This window comes from Puma concolor, chromosome A1, assembly GCF_028749965.1.
Source record: "Puma concolor isolate L17-30 chromosome A1, mPumCon1.1.hap2, whole genome shotgun sequence".
NCBI classification, from domain to species: domain Eukaryota; kingdom Metazoa; phylum Chordata; class Mammalia; order Carnivora; family Felidae; genus Puma; species Puma concolor.
In genome coordinates, this window is record NC_141667.1 from 42,777,580 (window position 1) to 42,801,824 (window position 24,245).

Here is a 24,245-nt window from a genome sequence, read left to right on the forward strand (position 1 = left end):
AAGGGGAATAGTAGAGAGTAGTGCAGCGGCCAGGCAAAGCCTCCCCCAGAGGTAACTTTTAAGCTGAGACCAGCTGCTGGGGAAGGAGCCAGCTGTGGGAAATTCTAGGGAGAGGGCCCTTCTGGCAGAGAGCTATAAGTGCAAAGGCCCTGAGGCATGAAAAATGTTAAGGACTCTATAGGAAGCCTAATGAGAAAGAAGGAGCATACTGGTGAGAGAAGGGAATTTGTGACCACTAGGACAGTGGGGAGAGAGCATCCCAGCAGGGAAACCCTGGATTCAAGCTCTACACCATCACCGCCTCCTGTGTGACAGGACAGGCCCTTCCCCTCTGGGGCCCGGGACCTCCTTTGCACAACCATGGGGTTGGCCTATCAGGGCCCCGGCTTTCTGGAGAGGGAATTTACTTCCTCCTGGTCCCCTGTCCCCTGCCATTCCTACCAGATCCTGGACCTCAGGAACCGGGACTGGTGTCTTCCCCACCGGGGGTTCCCAGAAACATCTCAGAACTCCCTCTCCAGTCCTGGGGCACTGGAGTGGGGAAAGAGGAAGGATATTCTCACACACAGCAAGCTCCCAGGGAGTTTGCTCGTGTTCCCAGGCTGACAACTGGCAAGTCTCAGAACTCCATCCCCCTTCCTCCTCCTCCTCCTCCTCTCCCTGCCTCCCTCTCTCCCGCGCCCCCCCCCCTTCTCTGGCTTAATGACTTCCACATGGGCTCTGGCAGCTGGAGCCAAGCCTCCCAGCATTGTCTGAAATCTCCAAATTTAGAAGAAATATGAAAATTGTCAACCACTCCTTCCTTAGGGGGTAAAAGCAACATTCGGCACCGGGGGCAGGTCAAGGCGAGGCGGTCACGTGGCAGGCACCCGGGCCAATGGGGGGCCCCGGGAGGACTCAGCACCCGCCTCACCCCAACACCAGGCTCGCCTCTTCAGCTCATATAAGGTAAAAGGCAGAGGGCCCCTCTGTGGCCAAGGAGCAGCGGGCAAGGGGCTAAGGGGAGGGGGGCCCAGTGCCAGCCGTTTAAAAATGCCCTGTGGCGGTAAGGGGTGCCAGAGGCCCGGTCAAGTTAATTGAGAAGCAGTGACGCCCCCAACCGTCCCCTAAATGGGCTGCCCCCCGTGTCCGGGCCACAAGGAGCCACACCTGGACCAGACATCAGGAGAGGTAAGAACCAGTGGCAGACATGGCGTCTGCGAATCGGGGGGCATCTGTGGCATCCGCCGCAGGGACATGCTGTAGCCAGGGGTCTGGTCCTTGCTCTCTCGCTAACCTGCTCTGCGCTTCCACCTTTCCGGGCCTCAGTTTCCCCATCCAGTCCAGGGGCTGGACTGGATGACCTCTAAGTGCCCACCCTGCCCTGACCGGATGGGCGGGGTCTGTGGTCCAGTTGGCCCGGAGGGCTCTGTGGCTGTGGTTAAGTGGGGGGTGGGAGCGGAGGGAGGGTAGGCGTTCGTGTCCTGCCGGCCCTGGGCCCATCTCCCCGGCTTCTCTGGAGACACTGCTTCTTCCCTGCTCTGGGAGGTTTGATTTTACAGCTCCAAAAGCCTGGGGCTCCTGGCAAGGAAAGCTGTTTTCAAATAATGGTTTCAAGAAGCAAAGCCGAGGGGAAACTATGTCAGTGCAGGCTCCAGCAGACCGGCAGAGGGGCGGGGAAGGCCAGGGTGCCGGCTGGGGGCTAGGGACGTGGGCTCCAGCCCCAGCTCTGCCTCTCACTGCCTGGCCCTGTGGCCCTGGGCGGGCACTCTACCCTCTCTGGGCTGCAGTTTCCCATGCGTACCATGAAACCGTGGGACAACAAGGTCTCCGTGCAGGATGTGGCTTCTGGAACCCTACTGCAGCCTAAAGGGCAGCCAGTGCCGGAAGTCCCCCGCCCCCCACCCGAGTCCCTGAGCTGAGAGTCCACGCAGATGCCTGAAGCCCATGGGAGCGTTCAGAGGTTGAGCCTCAAGTGGCGGAAAGGAGCCGAAGGGTCTCCGACTGTAGGTTTGGCCAGGGGAGGGCCAGCCCACAGCCCCAAAGCCTCAGGATGAGCCTGGCCCTGTTGCAGCCTCTGGTGGGGAAGGGGCTGATCTCTGGACCAGGGGGTGCAGGGCCTCGGGGTGCCATGAGGACCGAACACACAGCAGAGGGTTTCAGGAGGGGTGACGCAGTGTGGTGGGGGCCTCAGAGGAAGGCAGCAGACACGCGAGGCAGGGCTGTGCCGGGGCAGAGGCCTGGGATCGGCACCGGAAGGTGTGCAGGCAGTATCATTCTTCTGAATATGCTCTGACCACATCTGGGGCCCAGAGTGGACACAACCCTCCAACGCCAGCCCGCCCACCACCTTCGCTCGCCCCACTCTGGTCACATAAGACCTGAGGCCATAATGGTCCCAAAGGAGACTCTGGAATCCAACTGCCTGGGTCCAATCCTGGCTCTTTTACTTCCCAGACATGTGACCTTGGGCGAGTCACTTGCTATCCCCAAGCCTCAGCTTCCTCCTCTATAAAATGAGTATGGTTCTGATGTCACTTGGTTGTCATGAAGAGAGAGGGACACAGGCACCCAAGAGCAGGGTAAATGGGGCTGGTGTCATGTTACCACCGGACCCTACTCCTCTCGAGGGGCAAGATGACCTTAGCTCTGTTTAGAGAAAAGTGGGAATGAAACTCAGACAGGGAGCGCTCAGAGTTGCTGAAGAGAGAAGGTACAGCAGGTATGAGTTCAAAGGCCAGAGGTTAAGCCGTCGGTGGGGCCCCAGGAATCTGCATTTCAAGCTCCTGGAGGGAGCTCCCACACATGTAGAGTTTTGTGGGTTTTTAAATTTTTTTTAAAACATTTATTTACTTTTGAGACAGAGAGAGAGCATGGGTCAGAGAGAGAGGGAGACACAGAATTCGAAACAGGCTCCAGGCTCTGAGCTGTCAGCACAGAGCCTGACACGGGGCTTGAACTCACGGACCGCGAGATCATGACCTGAGCTGAAGTCGGACGCCCAACCGACTGAGCCACCCAGGCGCCCCTGTAGAGTTTTAAGAATGCTGTGAGGCCAAGCAGCCGGGACCCTCACAAACACAGCTGAGGGAACTGGATCCAATAAGAGAGCACTGCTCTAGGTCATGCAGAGAGCCGATGACAGGGCTAGAACAGAAGCAGCCGGCCTCCCCAATCCCGGACTCCATGGTGGTGGTGCAGATACGAGAATTATATTGCGATTACCATGGTCCAGCCATTACCTAAGGTCTTTACATGAAACAATTCACTAAATCATCACAACAACCCTGTGAGGTAGGTGCGATTATGATCCCCACTGGACAGATGAAGAAACTGAGTCATGGAGGCTAAGTGACTTGCCTAAGGTCACCTAGCTCGCGAATTGTTAAGGCTGGACATGTATTGTGCCAACTGCCCCAGCTGCTCTCTCCCCCGGGGTCTCCCACCCCCTGCCCTGCCCCTCGGCCACTCCACCCCAGAACTTCCTGCTGACCCTCCAATGTGGGGGTGACCTCGTGAATATACATGGAGGATTTCCTGGGAGGCCAGGTACCAGGCTGAATCACTTGTAGTATCATTTAATCCTCCTAGGATTACCCAGAGGCAGGAATCAGCATCATTTCGTTATCCCTAATTTATAGAGTAGGAAACCACTGGAGCTCACCCAAGGTCACACAACTAGGAAAGTGGCAGAGGGGATTTGAACCTAGTCCGCAGCTCCAAAATACACGCTCTTGGCTTGCCCACCACAACACCTCGAAGCAGGGAGGAGGGATCCCATTTCAGAGAGGAGATTGGCTAAAACGGTGATCTCGCCAGAACTTGAAGCCAAGTGTTCTAGTTAGTTTCAAAGCCACTGTTTTTTCCTCAGCCCCACGGCTGCCCCAGGATAGAAAGGACTTTGTCCCGACTCGCTAAGAGCCACACTGCGGCTCTCTGGGCAAAATCAGCCCTTTCCCAGAGTGGCCAGTTGTGGGAAAGAGCTGACACACATAGCTCTGGGGAATAGAAAGTGCCAGGCCCAGTGTCACCGCGAACCCTCGGGGCTGTATCTGATTCCCCATGCGAGCCCTGAGGAGCTGGGGAGATGGTCTCCGAGGTCCTCACCGCTGGGCTATGCCTGGGTCCTGCCTCAACCACTGTCTTCCAAGTGAACAGTCCCCAGGGCACAGGGCCGTGGGGTCGTGCAAAAACCTGTGATGAAGGCTTTTTCTGATGGTTGCTATTATGACTACGTTTGTCCACGTCTCCTGGTGCCTGTGAGCCAGAGTTTCTCTGGAATTTATACCTTGAGAGAGAGATTGCTGGGGTCTGGCATACATGCCTGGTCAACTTTACAGGAGAGCACTGGCTCATCCTCCAAAGTGGCTGAATCAAGTGGCACTCCTACCAGTTGCATACAAGCATCCCCCGCCTTCACAACACTTAAAATGGTCGGATTTCGGGGCGCCTGGGTGGCGCAGTCGGTTAAGCGTCCGACTTCAGCCAGGTCACGATCTCGCGGTCTGTGAGTTCGAGCTCCGCGTCAGGCTCTGGGCTGATGGCTCGGAGCCTGGAGCCTGCTTCCGATTCTGTGTCTCCCTCTCTCTCTGCCCCTCCCCCGTTCATGCTCTGTCTCTCTCTGTCCCAAAAATAAATTTAAAAAAACATTGAAAAAAATTAAAAAAAAAAAATGGTCGGATTTCTTTTTCTTTTCTTTTTTTTTTTTTTTTTTTTTGAGAAAGAGGGAGAGCGTGAGCAGGGGAGGGGCAGCGCGAAGCCCGACACAGGGCTCGATCTCACAATCACGGGATCATGACCTGAGCTGAAATCAAGTGGGGAGGTTTGACAGACTGAGCCACCAGGCGCCCCCTAGAGTTTACTTAAAAAAAAAAAAAAAAAAAAAAAAAAAAGGATGAAAGAAGAAACAAAACTGCTGCTCGCAGCGACAACTGCTGCTCGCCGCTCGCTGTCCACATGGGTGTCTAGAAGGCTGCCTTCCATGCGCCAAGCCGCAGAGCACCCTGGAGGCCCTGGGGCAGGATGAGCACTGCTCACGCGGCCTTCCCCCGGCCCAGCGGTGTGAGGCGGCTACGCTCCAACCAGAGGCCGCCTGCCCGATCATCTGCAGGAATTTGGGGGAAAGAGCCCACAGGGGCTGCCATCTCCGGACGGCCTGTCTAGACAGGCCCTGCGGGACTTCACCACACATACGAGGGCCACAGAGGCGGCCCCCTCCCCGCTTGCAAAAGCGACTTATTGGCAGCCATGCTTCTCCACCAGAAACCTTTTCTCCAATTCAAAACCCGCCTTAGCGCACAGCATGAATCACCTATTCCCATGGCCCGTGGAGACCAACTCATCCGGGCCCCTTTTGTCCAGATGAGGAAATCGAGGCCAACTCCTGAGCGAAGGGGCTTTCAGAGGTGGGGTGATACTCTTTGCCCAGGTGAAGAGGACTGGGATTGGGCGGGGGGGGGGGGGGGGGTCAGATGGCTGCCAGAACAGGTTTAAAATACAAGAGGCTGGTGGGGGGGGGGCGCCTGGGTGGCACGGTCAGTTAAGCCTCCAACTTCGGCTCAGGTCGTGATCTCACGGTTCATGAGTTCGAGCCCCGCGTCGGGCTCTGTGCTGACAGCTCAGAGCCTGGAGCCTGCTTTGGATTCTGTCTCCCTCTCTCTCTGCCCCTCCCCCGCTCGCACTCTGTCTCTCTCTCTCTCTCTCTCTCCCTCTTTCAAAATAAACATTAAAAAAAAGAAAGATGCAAGAGGCTGGTGGTTAAAGGTGCCGAATGGCAGTCAGGCTGCCTGGGTTTGAATTCCAGATCTTTCTCATAGCATCTGTGTGACAGGGGGCGTGATAAGAATTCCTGTCTCCTCAGGTTACTGAGTTGCCTGGATTAAACCGGTTCAAACGCATGAGGCCCTCAGATCAGTGACCGGTCGCAGAGCAAGTAGCCAGTAACAAATAACTGCTAAAATGTGCTAGCAGCCCTCCGGCTCGCCCACACAGGGTCTGCTCCAGGACCCCCAGGGCATGCCTGAAACCGCAGGGGGCGCTGAGCCCTGTATATATTGTGTTTCTCCTATGCACACCTACCAGTCACAAAGTTTACCTTAGAAGTTAGCCACAGTAAGACGTTAACAATAACTAATAACACAGACCAATTATCACAATGTATTGTAATAAAACTTCTGTGAGTGTGGCGTTTCTCTCAAAATATCTTATCGTACTGCACTCACTCTCTTTGTGATGATGTGAGAGGGGAAAGTGGCTACCTGATGACACAGGCGCTGTGACACAGCCTTAGGCTGACCTTCTGAGGCGACTTCGGAAGGCAGGTCACCTGCTTCTGCACGGACCGCCATTGAGCGCGGGTAACTGGAACCGTTGTACTCAAGGCAGCTTCTTTGGGAGGGAAGGAGGCGCCGTAGTGGGCTCCAACTCTTCCTTCCCTCGGGGGGATAAACTGCCCTTGTTCTTGCAAAAACACCAACAGCCGCATGCCGAGTCTTCCCAGGCGCCGGGCCCTTGGCCCCTCTCTGGGGTCCCAGAGGCTCAGAGAGAGGTAGTCATTTGCCTGAAGTCACACAGCTCGTAAGAGGCCAAGCTGGAGCTCAGACCCAGGTCTGGCTGGCTCCAGGACCCCGTGCCCGTAGCTCCAGCGCCGCCCCACTGAGTCAGCGAGCAAGAGTTGGCCTGCCCGATGGGACCGACTAGGCATTTGGAAAGGGGACCGTTTGAAGCCTGGTGCCTCCTTCTAGATTAAGTATTGTTATGGTGAGGGGATAGATGGAGCTCCCCCTACCCCACCCCCATCCTCCCCCCCTCTCCATCCACACACTTGCTCAAGGGCAAAAATGCAAACCTTGGCCAAACCATCCTTCTGGCCAATGAGCACCCCGTAGTGTGGACTGAGTACCCTTGGGGGGGGGGGCCCATCAGTCCTGGGTGCCCCTCACCCAGCACCACCCAGCAGAGATTTGAGGAGGGGGCGGTGAGCCAGACCAAGGCTGGAAGAAGCAGCCTCACCTCAGCCTTCCCTGAGCACCCGTATGGGCCGCAAGCCTAGGTCCCTTCCTGAATGGCCCTCCTCTGCCCCAAGCCATGCTTCCAGGGAGAAGGAGAAGCCCCGAACTGGGAGACACACTGGCCCCAGTGACCTTAACAGGGACACTGTTCAGCTGCCACTAGCTTCCACCCCGTACCATCTTCCTCCTCCTCCTCCTCCCTCTCCTCCTCCTTCTCTTCCTCCTTCTCCTCCCCCCTCCTCTCCTCCTCCTCCTCCTCTTCTTCCTCCTCCTCTTCTTCATTCGGCAAACAAGGATGGGGCTGAAGTGTCCAGAGGGAGGCTGCCGCCTCACGATGGCATCTGTAACAGCCAGGGCACCACCCCTGGCTGGTCTGCCAGGCTCAGAGGCCACTGGCCTGTCTCCCCGGAGCCTGCCAGACCTCAGGCATGTGACCTGACAACCCCATTGAGTCCAGGGGTGTCAGCTGAGATAAGCTGGGGCAAGATGGCGATAAAGGGAAAGAATCAGGCTAGGACTCGGACCCCAGCTCTGCAGCTAACACACTGGGTCAAGTTCCGCTGTCCCTCCGGGCCCTTTAGGCTGTGATGCTCCATGATTTGGGCTGGAAGGGAGATCGCGTGGGTCATCCCATGGGTAATGGTGGCTGCCTGGACTGTCAGGGAGGGAGAACCTGGAGTAGGGGTGGTCAGAGCAGCATGGCATGCTCTGGATAGACAGCGAAGAGAAGGGAAGGCTTTCCAGGTCGAGAGTTCTGTGTGCGAAGGTATGGAGGCGGGACTAGGAGGGCATTTTCAGAACAGCAAACAAGCGCATTTGACCGGAACGGAGGGTAGGTCTAAAGCCGGGTGAGATCTGAGGCTGGCCAAGTGGGGAAGGTTGGATGGCGAAGCGGCCTTAATAGCCTGCAACCAAAATGCCATTAAGTGGTAGATGTCCTTCTTGGTATCTGTCTCGGGAGGGAGTCCCTTTCTTTATTTAGGCTGCTTGTATCCTTTCCCCAACACCATCAGGCCAAGAGCCCCAGCGCAGGGGAGAGCCCTGGGAATTCGGCATTAGTGACTCTGAGATATCAAATAATGGGATAGGAGACCTGGGGTGGGATTAGGAAGGGTAGGGAGCCCGAGAGCTGTAGTCGCCATGTTTAAACCTCCGAAGAGCTTTCTAGGGAACAGACACTTGTTCTTTGTAACCTTAAAGGACAGGACATGCAGTCCCAGAGGGGCAGGTGTCAGTAGGAATATTAGGAAGGACTCTCCAAGAGTCTGTCCAAAGAGAGATGAGGTGATTGAGCTCCCCGTCCCCAGAGGTATGCAAGCTTAGCACGGATACTGTGGAGAGAAATCAAGTTAGAAGAGTTTGAGCCTCGTGGCCTTTCCCACCACGAGCCTGGAACTTCACATCACAGCCCTGGCTGCCTTGGGACTGAACTCCCCTGCTGCCTGGATGTCAGATTCCCAGCTAGGCATGACATCAGTTCTGCCCTGACTTCACAAAGGCCCTCTGGGGACCCTCCTCCCCTCCACTTCCTTTCACCCCACTGCTGCTTTTCGTCCTTCCCAGGGAACCCACCAGGCCTGACCAGGGAGACCTGGAGCCTGCTTGTAAGACTGGGTCTCCAGGGAGCATTCAGCCGATGGCCTTCCACCCCAGCAAGAATGAGGCAGAGGGGGCCCGGGTCCCTGGGAGCTCTGTTCACACGCCCCCAAGAGTCTACATGGAAATTCCAGGAGGGTCACAGGGAAGCTTCCAATTTAGAACAAGACGCTTTATTTTTGTCCCTATTTCTTTCCTGTCCCTCTTTTCCCTTAGCAGTGTGTGGGGGTGTCACAGGAGGCTGTAAGAGGAAAGCAAGCCTCTTTGGGCTGAGTCACAGAGAGGCTGGGTGTGCAGAGATGGGCCGTGGGCAGATGGGAAGGGGAACCACATAGGGCAGCCGTGTGGGAAAGAGTAGAGAGAGGCCAGGGCAGAGCCACCGGGACAGCCAGGCCTCGGCAGTGACACCAGAGCTCCGTGAGTTCTGGGTTCAGGCTGGGGTCAGAGAATCAGCCTGGGTTCAGGATTGGGGTTCCCAGGAACCTTGGGCACTGGGTCCCCACCTCAATGGATTATAAAGCTACAGAGTAGTACTGAATCCCTCTCACTCAGCCTGGCGATCCTAGCAGATGCTTAGTCATCATTCCTGGTGTTGAATTTTAAACTCATAGTGTCATTATCCTGTTAGAGCGAAAAGGGACCTAACAAGAGCGTGTTATAGATGTGGAACCTTGAGGCCAACAGCGGGGTGGGATGGGGGAGGGACTTGCCCAAGATCGCACTGCCAGGGTGGCCGCCTAGCCCGGTGCCTCCTTCTTTGCCTCTTCCCTGCCTGTATCCAGAGATGGAAGCTACGATATGGTCCTCAAAGCCAAGGGAAGGGGACAGAAGAGAGGCAGGTGCCCCCCCCCCCCCAGGACATAACTATCCCCAAGAAGTAGTCAAAAGATGACGGTGTATCTTGAGTTCTAACTGCTCTGCTCAGGAACGCTCTTTTCCTGCCCAGAGATAGTCCCTCACGTTGTCAGCTGCTGCAGACGGGAGGCCTCCTGCAGAGGAAAGAGCCCAAGGCTGGGAGGGGAAGCCCTTGGTTCTATTCTTGGCTCTGCCTCAACCCTCCATATGACCTTGAGCATGACCATGAGTATGAGGTCTTTTCTGGCCTCAGTGTGTTCAGAGCGGGGCTGGACCCAACCAGCTTAAACGGTCAGAGATTCCACTCATGATCTGCCTCAGTCTCCCCTCCTCTCTCCCTGTCTCGATCCATCTAAGCTTTTGCCTGAGCACAGGAAGTCAGCCAGGACGGAAACAGCAACCTGCAGATTCCCCTCTACTGGGAGCAGCATCCTCTATGCCCCAAGCTCTGCTGTCCAGCCTCGGAATTCCCAGAGAGGCGAGAAGCTGGAACGGCCCTGAAGATCACCCCAGTGGGGGAATCAGAGACCAGAGAGGTCCAGCATATTGCTCAAGGTTACACAGCAAACCATGTGCAAATGGGAAGTGGGCCCTTGGGTCCCCCGATGCCCAGACCAGTGCTCTCTCCACTAACCATGCTGCCCTTTAGAGTAATGGGCATGTTAGCCATCCACACGTGAGCCTGGGATCTATTTACCTTGACACCCCAAACGTCCACACAGTCTCTTTCCCTCTCTGGGATGCAGTTTCTTCTAAAAACAGGGAGATGGGGTGGACCAGATGTTTCTCTAAGGTCTTGCACTCCATCACTGGGGCTCCACCAGGACCCCAGGGCTTTCCAGTGTGGCCACCCCAGCCCTCTCTTCACAGACGATGGAGCTACCGTCTCCCACTCCCCCCAACCGGCCAGGACATCCCACCAAGTCACAGACCTCACCCAGACTGTCCCACCCTGGACCCCAGGGCTGGGCCTCATCCAGAACTACAGGCTCCTGGCCCAGCTCCCCCTCTGGGGATCTGAATTTTTCTTACCATAAAAGGGCAAGCGTGCCTCTCTCCCCGTCCCTGCTGCCAGCCCCGCTGGGGGAAAGGCTGAGCTATTTTTAGAAAACTCAAGGGTTTGCTCCTGGACTTGAGATGGAGCTTGTCGGAGCCTGGAGCCTGCAGCCCGGGGAGCCCCTTCCCCATCTCCCTCGCCCGCCTTCTCTCCCTCTGCCCCTCTTCTCACCCCTCACCCCCTCTTCACTCACTTTCTTCCTCGCCCTGCCTCTCTCCCTCTTGCCCTTCGGTCAATGACTCCTCCTTCTTCCTCCCCGTCTCCTCTCTCTTCTCCCCCATCTCATACACAGCTCCCCTCCCCCCCCATCCCCTCCTTCAGATCCGGCTTTTGGAAGATGGAGAAAGTAACACATCTTCACCCCCATCCCCTTCTTAAACACTATTTACAACATAAATTCCAAACATCCGCCATCTGGTTCTAGGAAGGGCCAAAAGATATTTAGAAAAGGAAGTCATGATTATTCCATCTTCAAAGCCAAAGGAACTTAAAGGCCCCCTCTCTCCCGCCTCCCTCCCAGGGCCTCTTTGTTAAGATCTAACAGATTAGGATCCCTCCGTGAGTAGAAAGAGCCAGTCCCAGCTGGGCCTCTGACTGCATCACATTGAGCGGGTTGCTTCTCCTCTCCGTACCTCGGTTTTCCTCATCCGAGCAATGGGCGCGAGACGAGGTTGCCTCCAGCACTAACGTTCTGAGACTTTGAGTCCTGCTGCAGAAAACCCACCTGGCCCAGGTCCCTGTGGCCTGCTCTGGGCTGAGCATAGGGTGGGCTAGCGGGGGAAGTGAGTCAGAGCCAGCGGGGGAGTTCCAGCCTCAACCTTCGGTGCCCCTTCTCTCTCGCTCCGTGGAGATCCATGCAGACCGTCCACCTTCCATCACACTGACACTAACACCAAGGGGATGGGCTGCGGTCAAGCCATCCCCCCAGTGGGATACCATGGAGTCCGGTCCCCTCCCCACCACATCACAGTGAGGCCCAGAGAGGGGAAGGCTCTTTCCGCAATCACACCGCGTGTCCACAGGTGACCTGGATTCTAACTGGCTGCTCTTCCCATCCAGCACGCTCCAGAAGAAACCAGCATTTGTAGTATCCAGAGAGCGTCGCTCAGAGCCAGCAAACCGGGACCCTGGAGGCCCCACTTCTTTGCAAAGTGGACAGGGCAGAAGGGAGAACTAATCCCTTTACTGCGGTTGGTTGGTTTTAAACAGACAGCACGCTAGGGAGAAGTACAAGAGGCATAACGAAAATGGAAAGCCTCCCTGCTTCTGGAGATGTGCACCTTTGCCGGGGTCCGCACACCTCCGTTTACTCTGCAAATGCTTCTTTGCCCACAGCCCCGTTTCCACCTCAGTGAACACAGGCCTGACGAAACGCCGTGAGACACTCACCCAGGCTGTCGCTCTATAAAAATGGCGCCGGGGATAGTCGGGTCTCACGGGGCAGCCGTGAAAACGCGTGTTGGGCTGGCCAAAGCCCATCCTGAGCCTGACGCTCACCGGCCGTGTGACCTTGAGGGAGCGCTATGACCTCTGCGAGCCTCAGTTTCTCCATCTGGAAAATGGGAGTGAAAACGGTACGCAACTCCTCTACGTGATTGTGAGAAAGCCAGTGCAAAGCACTTAGCGAGCGTGGGGCGCATCGAAAGCTCTTATTAGGATCACAGCAGGTCCCGGCGTAAGTGGGTGGTGGCTACTGTAACTGTCACTGTGTGTCCCTGCCTTTGTTCTCACTGGAAGGTCACGGTGAATGAGAAGCACGGGGGTCCTCTAGCCCCCAGCCTCCCGGGGCCTGAGCACCAGGCTTGGTATTAGGGGCCAGGCAGGTGGAACCCCCTTCCTCTCCCTCTCTTCCTCCATCACTCTCAGTTCAGCCTCAAACTGCATTCCCAGGGCTTGCTCAAAAGTCCCCAGCAGCAGCCTTCCCTGGGGAGGAAGTAGGGAGCGTGTGAGGCTAGTGAACTCAGCGGGGGTGTCAAGGGGGTGGGAGGGCGCCCTGGGAAACAGAGGCCCGGAGAAGCCGCATCACAGAGGGGACATGGAAAGGGGCCCCACGTGGTGGCTCCCACCCCAGCATCCACATCTTCTGTGGATGCCTCTCTGGACCTTTGCCCCCATCCTTCCTGCTTCCCTCCCTCCCAAGCCTATGCCTCACTGTGGGTCCAGCCCCGGGCTCATAATGGAAATGCAGCCATGTACGTGGGCTCCCTACATGCCAGCAACTGCGCCTGCACTTGACACGGACCTCAGCTGACCTTCACAAACAAGCCTGAGGTCGGGGACCAAGTTCAGAGAGGTGAAGCCACCAGCTCTTGGTCACACAGCTAGAAAGAGCTAGGGGGAGGTTCGGTGCAGACCTGCCTGGCTGCAGGGCCTGGGTTCTCTGTTCTTTGCAAACGTATGGTGGAAATCCCAGGACCCTGGAGTCCAAAGAGGGCACAGGCTGCAATACGTGTACATGCTTGAGGGAGCAAGGAAGGGGAGCTGAGGGCAAGGAAGCCCCTCCAGGGGGACCCGGCTGTGGGCACGGTTTCTTGTGCTTGCGAGGAGCTTCGAGCTCAGCCCTCTCCCACTGTGGTGCCATCTGGCTCCCAGATGTGGCCCATTCCCAGGCCCTCGTGTTTCTTGGAAGTGAGCAAAGCCAGCAGAGGGCACAGTGGCTTTTGCAATGACCATAACGATGTGAGCTTTGTTTCGGGGTCATCCAGCAGGCCGCTGCTCAGGCTGGATGGAGCATGAGCCGCCCTGGGTTCAAGCTTCCTTCTGATTCTTGCCAGTGGATGACGCTGGGCACACTGCAGAGCCACTGAGAACCTCGGTTAAGCGGGGAAGTTACTCCTACCCCTGGCGGAGGTGGTACCTTCAGTTATGGAAGGAAGCACTTTGTAGGGTGAAAGCCTTGTGCAGCTCGAAGCGGTCACGGGTGGCCCAAGGGCTGTCCCCTCGGCCTTGGCCACTGTGGTAACCCAAAGTTTGGACCTACCCCTAAATGGCTCCTTTCTGACGTCTGAGGCCGGAGGTGGAGCCATTGGTCAGAGGGGCCTCTGGGAAACTTTCTTCCAGACCCATTGTTTCGCGTTGGGGCCTTAGTGTGCTGGGAAGGGACCGTGGCCCCTGCTGCTCTTGGAGCTTAGAGCTGTTCAGAACACTGCCTTGGAAAGCTGGGCAGGTAAAGTGGGGACAGTGGCTGCCTAGGGACTGAGGAGCAGGCTCTTTGGAGCGTGGAAGATCCTAACAGCCTCAGCCTCAGACTTCTGGGGACCCAGCAGGAGGCCAGGCCCATATTCAGTCCCTCAGAGCCCAAAAGCCCGGTCAGGACCCACGGACGGCAGGGCTCTGGCCACAGGGCTCCCCAGCATCCTTCTGAAAGGCTGTATCTTTGTTTCTTTCAGGCAAGGGCACTGGCCGGTGGGAGCCACTCTTGCAACGCTGACATTGGACGAGCAAGCACCCCAGAGAGGGCCTCCTGAGGACCAGAGAGGAGGGCAGGCGGCAGAGGCCCTGAAAACAGAGCTGTGAGTGCCTCCCCCACGCCTTCCACAGCCCCAGCCCTGCCACTGGGGGCTCCCGCAACAGCCCTGCGCCCCAGGATACCTCCCCATCCCGACCCTCAGAATGACCAGGAAACCAGGCCTTCCACTGAGAAGAGTTGAAGGAAGGCCCTGCTAACAGAGGGGGTGTGGGCCATCAAAGCTGCTACATGTGGGCTGTAGGAGAAAAGAAGTGAAGTCAGAGAAGGGAAAACCAAGCCGGAGCTAGAAATCCACCCCACCCTACGCTCCCTACAAGCTAGCAACGAAAGCCTCTGCGCTACAGCGGAAGACAGCCTTGGGGGAGGACAGCAGAATTCCCTGGGAAGGAGTACACAGGGTCGGGCTCTAGAAGCAGACAGACCTGGGCGTGGTGAGCCTGGTGATAACCAGCTCACAGGGCCTCGAAAGGGTCTGTGAGGTCAGGCGTGTGCCCACTGCTGGGCACACAGCAAAGCCCAAGAAACCCGTCATAGCTTTCGTCCCTTCTACCACATTCTTCAACACTCGCCAGCTTTCATTCCCCGTGGGTGGAGCAGGCAGGGGTGAGGTACCAGCTCCCTAAGGCAGGTAGAGACACGGAGGCAGAGAGAAGCCGAGGCGCTCACTCTCAGAGCGGGGTTCTGGCACCGGGTCTCAGGAGGGTTGGAAAAAGTGGACAAAGACCTGATGGCGGGAGAGGGGGAGGCAGGGCTCTGGCAGGGAGCTGACACTCCAGGACAGGTGACGAGGCCCAGGCCTGGCTTATATAACGCAGCACACCTGTTCACCTCTGCACACGCCCCACGCTCGTTTGTGCAAGCAAACGTGGGCCCCCACACAGCACACACCCCCGGGCCCTCACTCACTAGCCAATGAGCGTCAGAGCCCTGGCCTGAACAAATTGGATTAGGAGGGCTGCAGACACCTCTCCCCGCTCCTCCCCCCCCCCCCCCCCCCCCACCGCCTGCACTGTCCAGCTCCGACACTGAGCAGACCTGCGGGGCGGCCAGCTGCTGTCCCTCGGCCACGCTGACAGTCTGTCCTCCGTCCTGGAGACCTGTCCCTGGGCCCCCAGGAAGAGGGCCGGGGGTCTGAGAGGATGCCGGGATGACGGATGGGCTGGCCCAAGAGCACACAGGATGTCAGTGCTTGTGCAAGGCTCATCTCTGAGCTGTTCCCAGCAGCCCGTCCCCTCCTCCCCTCCCACCTCCCTTCCCAAAGCCTCTCCCGTGATCACTGCCGCCAGGGCCCAGAGCCCCGGCTCCCAGCAGACCCATCCTCGTCAGTCCCACAGCTGGGCAGGCGAGAACTGGTCAGCCTGGGAAAAGATGGCCTGGGGACAAGACACAAGAGAGAGAGAAAAAGGAGCTTATGAACAGAGACAATGCCGATTATAAAGGTGACATCTCAGTGTGTTCTCATGCATCGTTTTGTTCCATCATGAGAGTGGGCCTGGGAGTTGAGAGATTGTGCCCATAGCACAGATGTGACTACTGACGTCTGCTATTCAGGGATTCCACAGCTCCCCTTTCGTGAGCCCTGAGTCTGCTCCAGCCCCGAATGGGGTGCTGGGAACACCGGGATGAACGCCTTGGTGCGCCCATCGCTAAACAGGTCAGGCTCCTTTGGGCTTGGCCGCTGGGCACTGGGGGGCCCCCGGTCTTCTGAGGGAGCGGCACCAGTAGATAGATGCCTTTTCCATATGGCACAGGTGAGCGGCTGAATATTACAGCGAGAGCAGCCTTAGCAAGCAGCCCATTCCAAACACAGACCCTGAAGGCCAACAGCCCCAAGTTCAAACCCTGCCTTTCTAGCTGGAGAGCTGTAGTCCAGCTGGCCTCGCCAAGCCTGTTTTCCCTTCTGCAAAATGGAGGTACAGAAGCTCCCCTTCGTGGGACTCACCGTGAGGATTAGTTAGTACTTTTCATACCCTCATTTGACACAGGGAGACACAGAGGTGGGAGAGGGAAAAGGCCTGGCCAAGGTCACAGTGCAAGTTGGGGATTAAGTCGGGACCAGGTAGAAACTCTCTTCCTCCACCCCTCATCCCAGTATAAATCCTCCCCACGGTGGGGGTGGGGGGGTGGGGAGGGGGCTGGCTGGCTCAGTCCGTTAGGTTAAGCTTCTGACTTTGGCTCAGGTCACGATGTCACAGTTCGTGAGTTCGAGCCCTGCCTCAGGCCCTGTGCTGACAGCTCAGAGCCTGGAGCCTGCTTCAGATTCTGTGTCTCCCTCTCTCTCTGCCCCTCCCCCGCTCACGCTCTCTCTCAAAAATGAATAAACATTAAAAAAAAATCCTCCCCACGGGCTCCACCCCAAGTAGCCTAGAGGCCATGACAGGCGGCTAAGCAATAGAGGCAACTATGGAGACATATCCTGGGACCCACCCCGTACCTTCAGCCCTGCCGCAGCCTCGGCAGCACCAGAGGCCCAGGTGCCCAGCAGTGGCCCCCAGCCCTCAGTGGTGGTGGAGGGTGGGGGAGTGCAGTGACAGTGACAGCTCTGGCCCAGAGCAGCCTGCCCATATAAGGGAAGGAGCTGGGGAGGCCTCCTCACTTGGGCCTGGCGAGAAAACCCAGACAGCCACTGTTTATTTTCTCCTTCCCAGCCTCCCCGGAGCTTCCCAAGAAGACAGAGGCTCCCCCGGGCTGGGCTTGGCGACATTTCCTGAAGACAGTAGGGAGCAGTGAGGGGAAATTGGCCCGTTTCTGGGAGCAACGCCGCAGACTGCCAACAGCCGGCACCAGGTAAGAATCTGCCCGCTATGAGTCTAAGGCCACCTGCTCAAGTGTCTCCTTGGACACAGGGGAAAGGGAGCCACAGAGAGGGGAAGCACGTGGGAGAAGTGACCACACCGGTAGAACTCAGGTCTCCCAAATGGCCCGTTGTCTCCTGACTGGGGACCAAGAGTAAGAAGGAGCCTCTGGTGGGGTAAGTGGAATAGGAGGGCTGTCGACCTCCTTCTCATCTGAAGGAGACCAGGGGTCAGGGCCAGCACTGTCTGCCTGCTGGACAAGTAAGAGAGACTCAAGGGAAGAGTTCTTGGGCAAGAGGACACACTTCCTGCATCTCTGCCCCTCCTCCCAGCCTACCACCCCCTCCTCCAGGAAGTCCTCCCAGCTCCCCCCCTGGCGCGGGAACCTCTTTGTCCTCTAAGACCTTGGCAGTCCTTTCGTAGGCTGTCCCTGGTGCCACTTGGATCTGTGCCCTATTCACCTTGCCAGGGACATTCTTCTTCCATTTCAGCCTGACTGCACTCCTCCAGGGCAAGGACATCAGTCCCACCTCCCCTCGGCACATAGAAGTCACCCTAGGCTTGCTGGATGGTGAGGTGAAATGGTGAGACCCTGTCTCAGACCCAAAGGATTGGTAAATTGGCCAGGGGAGGAGACATTCGGCATAGAGGTTAAAGATGAGGGAGCCGGGGTTGGCTGTTCTGAGTTAGGAACCCAGCTCAGCTCCTAACTCCGTGGCCTTGGAAAATTCCCTTCTCACAGAGCCTTGGGGATACGAGGGGATTAGCACAATTAAAACAGTCAACAAATGACTGCTCTTATTACAGTCGGCGTCACTGTGATTTTCCTAGCTACAAGGAACAGAAGCACGCAGCCTATAGCCAGAGGAGAAGCAAACAGCTTCCCCCAAAGGCTGCTCATGGAGCCCTGTCCCTGCATCACTTTCTCCCACGGGAACATGGGCCTGCCTCCCATCTACTTCCTGTTTCCATACGCAGGAGGGGGGCTCTCTCGGCCACAATATTCGGGGCCTAATGGGATGTGCGGAAACAGCCCGCGCCTCCCCTGGTTCGAGCCAGGCTGTGCCCACAGAACCATCTCCTCCCCGTCCCGGTCCCCCGCGTGGAGGTCACAACATACCCCTGCCGGCCTCACCAGCTGTTCTGAAGGTCCAGCGTCACGGGGCGCAGTTCCCGAGCTGCAGTCACGCAGACGCCCCCTTTCGTATTTTTGCCACATCTGCAAACCGTCACAATAGTTTTACGTTTAACACGAGTCACTGGCAATAGGTACGTACAAATCGCTACCGTTCATGAGAAACTCTAACACTGCTCGTGACGAGGAGACGAAGGTAAGAAAAAGCAGTGCGAGCCCCAGGCGGTGTGATTACCGTCCCCCGGGTACGTGGCTTGCAAGGGCCTGGGCCTGAGGCCTGAGACCCGAGGGGAAGACGCAGGGACGCCAAAGGTGGGCAGCTGAAGGCTTCAGAAAGAGTTGTGCAGCAAGGGACGCGGGAGGCTGGCTTTATCAGCTTGGTTCCCGGAGCCCTGGAAAGTTCACTCTGTCGGGACAGCCCCCGGCCCCCAGCTTCTTACTGAAAGCTTCAAGCTGTCAGGCCCAGCACGTTCTCTCGCAGGGCTGGTGGGAGAGTGGTGTGGACAGGCTGTGGGCTGCCCAGGACCCCGAAGGTGGGTTGTTGGAATCATTCCCCAGCTAAATGCAGTTTGGAAAGAGTTCCTACAGGAGAATTCCATATTAAAGAAAGGCATTTCTTTGGCTGGGAATACCTCAAGATGGGGCTGTCCCTCTCAGGAGGCCGTGGGGACTGAGCTGCTCCAAGTGGCAGACCAGAGAGAGAGACTCTTGATTCGGGCCAAATTTCAGATTTCTGATAGAGGCACAGGAGATACTTTTTTTTTCCTTTTTTTTAAGGAAGTGTGTGGTTTTTTGCTCTCTGCTAAGGAGAGGATACCCACCGCCTCTTAAGCCTTCAGATATCTCTGAAAGTATATGTCATGCACCACATGTCGCCACATATCAAGGCCACCACAGTAGACATCCAGCAACGCAGGAAGGTCCTCTGGGGGTTCCCCGAGAACTTGGCGGGGCAGGAGGGACCGAGGGAGCTCTGTCTGCTCACTCAGAGGTTCCCACCCAAGCCCGCTCTCAAGAGGAAAACAATTTATCTACGTGGCCATTCATTCATCCACCAAATGGCATTCCCTGGGGCCCAGTATCACGTACAAAAACCGCAGCAAGGCCCAAGGACACCCCTAAACCCACAAATGTGGGCGCTCTCCTCAGGGAACTGGATACTAGCCCAGTCAGGCCCAGGTGCCATTTGCAGCCTGACCCCAGCAAGAAACAGATTGAGGAAAACAATTCAGCCATTCAGCCAATGCTTAATGAGCGTCTACACGGGGGAACCTACCTTCAGTGGTGAGCCCAGCCAGCCGGGTCCCTTCCCTCACAGGTGGTCCACACAGCCCACAAGTGGGGGAGGTCGGAAAAGAGAATTGCACACCACGTGTGACACAGGATTAGAAAGTGGACACAGCATGAGTGAGGACATTGACCAGGGCGTCCTGATGTCTGAGGCGGTGGAGGAGGGCTTCCCAGAAAAAGCAGCCTTTTGAGTAGGCACGGAGCACTGGGAGAGGAGTCAGCAGGGGGCGTGAGGGGGAGCACCCCCTAAGAGTCCAGAGGTGGTGGGCACCGGAGAAGAGGAAGAGGTCCTCGTGATCTTCAGTGAGGGTTTGGGAATTTAGCCGGAAGGAGGGTGAGCGCTTTCAGGCTCGTAAGCGTGGAGGCGATAGGAGAGTTCCGGAAGGATGTCTGAGAAGGATAGCTGGGGAGTCGGGAGGAGCCGGAGCAGGAAGTCCACACAAGTACCCTGAAGGTGCCGTCTGGCTAGAATGAGCAGCGGGTAAAGGTGGGGATGGGGCCACCGTATCGGGTGAGTTCAGGCTGCTCTGCAAAGACAGAAGCGGCCTGCCCAGAGCAGGGCTGGTGGGAGATGCGAGGGGCTAACGGAGAAGGGGTTTCTCTTGGGGGTGAGGACGTGGTCTAAAATTAATTGCGACAGTGGTGGCACAACTTTGTGAACATATTAAAAACCATTTCGTCGTACGTTTAAATTGGGGGGGGGGGGGCGTGTGGATTACATCTCGACAAAGCTGGTTTAAAAAAAAAAAAAAGAAAAAGAGGGGCACTTGGGTGGCTCAGTCTGTTGAGGGTCCGACTTCGGCTCAGGTCATGATCTCGCGGTCCGTGAGTTCGAGCCCCGCGTCGGGCTCCCTGCCGACGGCTCGAGGCCTGGAGCCTGCTTCGGATGCTGTCTCTCTCTCTCTCTCTCTCTCTCTCTCTGCCCCTCCCCCACTCGTGCTCTGTCTCTCAAAAGTAAATAAATGTTAAAAAATATTTTTTAAAAGAAAAGGGAGGGCGAGGGTGGATGGCCCTCGCAGAGGGCTCGGACGGGACGGGGGCGGGAGGCTCAGTGGGGGCACTTATGGCAGCGTCTGGCGGGGGAAGCCGCGGGCCCCCTCACGCCCCCTCTCCCGCCTAGGGTGGAGTGGCCACCACGCGCCCCCGGCACCCAGCAGCGGCGCCCTGTCCCCCAGCCTGAGGTGCAGTGCTGCATCTCTGGTCAGTTGGGAGTCTGAGATGAAGCACTGTAGCTCGGGAAGGGAGAAGTTGTTCTGCAGCTGTCAGCCCGGAAGCCGTAAGTGGCCGCTGTGCTCGGGGCCACCAGGAAGGCTGGGAGTGTTTCCAGTCTCCATGCTGGCAGCTGCTTGTGCTGAGGAAGTTCCTGGACCCCAGGCCTGCCCGGGCCACTACCTGCTTCATGATTCGGGGCGAGTCCTGACCCCTCCGGGCGCCCCCGTTTGTCCAGCTGGAAGTGAGATGTTGGGGCATTCGGCGGTGGCCGTTATCCGGACAACCCCGCCTCTGCTTTCTGTCTCTGAGCCCATGGCACACACCTCTCATCAGTCAGGGCATCCTCTCTTGAGGAGTTCAGATGCGCCTTTCAAAATCCTTCCCAACACTAAGTCCTGGATAGCTACAGGCAATAACGCAGAGCTAAAACCCATTCATCCTGTGTGGACTGGACGGACAATTCCTAAAAACCCTTGCAGAAAGACCAAAGTCCCGAGCTTTGACTCAGACGCCTCATCCTTTGAGTGCCTAACCTTGGCTCCAGGCAACGTCCGACCCGTCTCAGAGGCTTCAGGCAAGCGTGGAACAGCAGAGGAGACTCTCTGGGCTAAGCACAATCTTATTGAACCTCCCAAGAAGCTTGGAAGGCGGCCAGTGTTACCGACCCCTTTTTACAGATGAGAAAACTGAGGCTCAGTTAAGCCGTTCCCCCAAGGCCACACAATGATCGTGTTAGTCAAGGTCGTAGCCTAATCTGTCCGCTTTCGGGGTCGTGTTCTTATCCAGTGCGTGTGATTTTGGAACCTGCGGGTGGGGGTGCAAGAGGAGGACATGATAAATGAACCTGGTCTTCTCCTTACATCCTGGGTCACTTTCAGCAAGGACAGACCTAGCCGGTTTCCACTAATCCTATGGAATGCCTTACTCCACCCCTCCTCCCAAACTGTATCTGTCTCACCTTATCCGGGAGGTCCTCGCCTGTCCCATTTTACAGCTGAGGAAAGCTGAGGTTACGTGGTTTTGCTGGAGACGACCAGGGGAGGAAGTTGCTGGAGACTGAGAACCGGATCTGCCCAGGGTTTCGACTCAAACCCTCCCTCTGGCTGGAGACTCGGGAATACATACAGCCCCCCGTCAGTCATGGGTGGGGAGGAGGGGGACGGCTGGGATGCCAGATGGTTTCTGGTCAACAACACGGCCTTTGACTGCAGGGAAGGTACTTTCCAAGGGCACTCGAAGTTCCAGTCACTCCTTCTGGAGCAATCAGCCAGCCCTGCAATGCGTGGCATCCACACTGGCTTCTGCAGATGGGGCCGGAAGCCGAGGAAGACTCCCGCTGGTCCTTAGGGACGTGGCGGGGCCTTGGTGCTGAAGGCCCCTCTCTCACCTTGTCCTCACGGTCCAGTTTTCCCAGGAATCCCTTAGATGCTAAGATGGGGATTCCTGGAAATACTGTTCTTGAGGTCATGGTTTAGCAACTGGACTCACCTCCTTCCCACCCAGAGCTGTCCCCGTGGGACCTCAGCTCAAGCACAGGACGAGGCTCCAGGAGAAGGCGGTGCGCTGGAGGTAAGAGGGCTTGCACGCGGTGTTCTTGACCTTTAAGCTGCTTTTTCTTTCCATTTTGTCCGATTCGTAACATTCCTGTGAGGCTGGATGTGGGAACTTCACCACCACTGTACTCTTGGGAAATCTGTCGCGGCACTCGGATGAGGAGTGTTTGAACCAGGTGGCCGTAAAGTACATGGTTCTCCCGGTCCTCACCCCTGCCCCTCACCCCACTTCCCAGGGTACCCTGTGGCAGGGGCCACGATAGGGCATCTACCTAATGGATAAACTAATGAACGGACGTGAATTTATTTTAACAGTTTATTAAATCAGTTAGAGAAACTAAAAACCATAAATCTTAGTTCCATTTGGAAAGCAACCACAGAAAAATGAAACTTTTTTCAATCAAAGCCCAGAAGACAAAAGGCCCAGAGCGCCCTCTTGTGGTGATACCTGTCTCTACTTACTCCAGGAACACTGGGACTCTCCCTCTCACACACACACACACACACACACACACACACACACACACCCTGTGAATGCATTAGCCCATCCATCACCTCATTACCTGTGACGCCTCCACCACTTAGAGCTTACTTCTGTAACCTGGCTTTGTCCTCAAAGCTCTCAGTTGTGGTTGGTGAGGCTGACAGGTGAAATGACCAGCCCAAGTTCACCCAGGCAGCCAAAGGCACAGCCAGAGTTGATTCCAAGTTCGGTGGCCCACGGCGAGTCTTTAGCCAAAAGCAAAAACTACAAAAAAATAAAAATAAAGAGAAGCTCTGTCTGAACAGACGCAGGGAATGCCAGTGAGCAAATGCCCGAGACGCAAGGCAGTCCAGGCGCTGCACTAGAACTTTCTGCAAATTCTTCCTAGTGCTTCTCAATGGAGTTGGTAGGGACAGTAGGTGCCGTGGCCCCAGAATCCTCACCTGCGGGTCTGATCCCTGTACTCCCAGGGACCGGGTGGCTCTCACCTGTGACCTGGCCTGTCTTCCCGGCAGGCCACATCCTGCCTCAGACATTTAGGAAGGATGAGATCCCCTCCCCCTCATTCACAGACTGGAGCCGTCTGAGCACGGAGCTCGCTGACTCTCTCCTAATAAATAATCGTAGCAGCTGCCACTCATTGACTGTTTGCAATCTGCCAGGCACCGTGTTAGACCCTTCACAGGCATTGTCTCACCCAGTCTCCCAACAACCCAGTGAGGAAGGTTCTGTCATTGACTCCATGTCACAGGCCAGGAAGGCAAGACTCGGACAGGTTAAGAGAGTCGCCCAAGATCACCCACCTGACACTGAGCTGGGAACCCACCACGTCTGTGTTTATACTTCTAACCTGCCCTTGCCCCCTCCCTCCCGCTGGCCTGCCCTACCAGGCAGGGCTGTCTCCCCGGGGCTTCCCCGGGGAGGGGGTAAGACAACCCTCCGGTGAGACCCAAGCGGTCGGTTCTGTGCCCCGTGATTCTAATAAAGTGCTGGACCATCGACTTGTGCCCTGTTTCTTTCTTGGGAACACGGGAGGAGGGGGAGGAGGAGAAGGCGGGGAAGAAACCGACAGCCTGTTTCCGTGTGTTTGGGCTGTCGCAGCAAAGTATCAGACTGGGGCAGCTAAGACAAGAGAATTTTATCTTCTCGCAGTTCCAGAGGCTGGAAGCGGAAGATCAAGGCGTCAGCGAGGTTGGTTTCTTCTGGGGCCTCTCTCCTCGGCTTGTAGGTGGCCGTGTCTTCGCTCTGTGTGTGTGTCTGTGTCCTAATTTCCTCTTCTTATAAGCCAGTCATATTGGATCAGGGACCAACCAATGACCTCACGTAACCTTAATTACCTCTTTATGATTTTTAATGTTTGCCTATTTATTTTGAGAGAGAAAGACAGAGCGCGAGCAGGGGAGGGGCAGACAGAGAGGGAGAGAGAGAATCCCAAGCAGGCTCCGTGTCGTCAGCGCAGAGTGCAATGCGGGCCTGACCCCTCGAACCGTGAAATCGCGACCTGAGCCGAAATCAAGAGTGTGATGCCTGACCGACCTGAGCCACCCAGGCGCCCCCTTAATTACCTCTTTAAAGCCTCTATCTCCCAATACCGCCACATTCTGAGTCACTGGGGGTTGGGATTTCAACATGAATTGAGCTGGGGAGGACACAATTGAGTCTAGAACACAACCCCAGCTGAGATCATCCCTGAGTGCCTTGGTTGTCAGCTATTTCCAGAGGCCAGCATAGACATCAGTAAGGACCCACCTCGGGGCAGTCAGAAGCCCCAGGAAGTTTCCATGCTATGTCTAGAAACCCGGCTGTGGAT

The 24,245-nt window shown here is 56.7% G+C and overlaps 1 protein-coding gene and 1 long non-coding RNA gene across 4 annotated transcripts in view; one reads left to right on the plus strand and one right to left on the minus strand.

Moving 5' to 3' along the window:
• The window catches only part of IL17B (interleukin 17B), a 47,498-nt gene extending 27,916 nt beyond the window's left edge, over nucleotides 1-19,582 (minus strand). Inside the window, exons 1-2 of one of the 2 annotated variants that reach the window (XM_086679107.1) lie at nucleotides 19,173-19,582; nucleotides 17,897-17,980 (exon numbers count right to left, since the gene is read on the minus strand). In XM_086679107.1, the coding sequence (XP_086535233.1) occupies nucleotides 17,897-17,980 (84 nt within the window). In that variant the 5' untranslated portion in view covers nucleotides 19,173-19,582. Of the gene's footprint in view, nucleotides 1-17,881; nucleotides 17,981-19,172 lie in introns of both variants that reach the window. The other variant, XM_086679096.1, reaches the window with a different exon arrangement.
• LOC147584126 (uncharacterized) lies at nucleotides 940-23,434 on the plus strand. 2 transcript variants are annotated; one of them, XR_015241354.1, is made up of 4 exons: nucleotides 940-1,170; nucleotides 11,833-12,071; nucleotides 13,887-14,009; nucleotides 16,615-23,434. It is a non-coding gene; the product is annotated as an uncharacterized LOC147584126 (long non-coding RNA). The 2 variants fall into 2 exon arrangements; XR_015241355.1 differs by lacking the exon at nucleotides 11,833-12,071 and having other exon boundaries at nucleotides 942-1,170.
• Nucleotides 23,435-24,245: the final 811 nt, after the last annotated feature.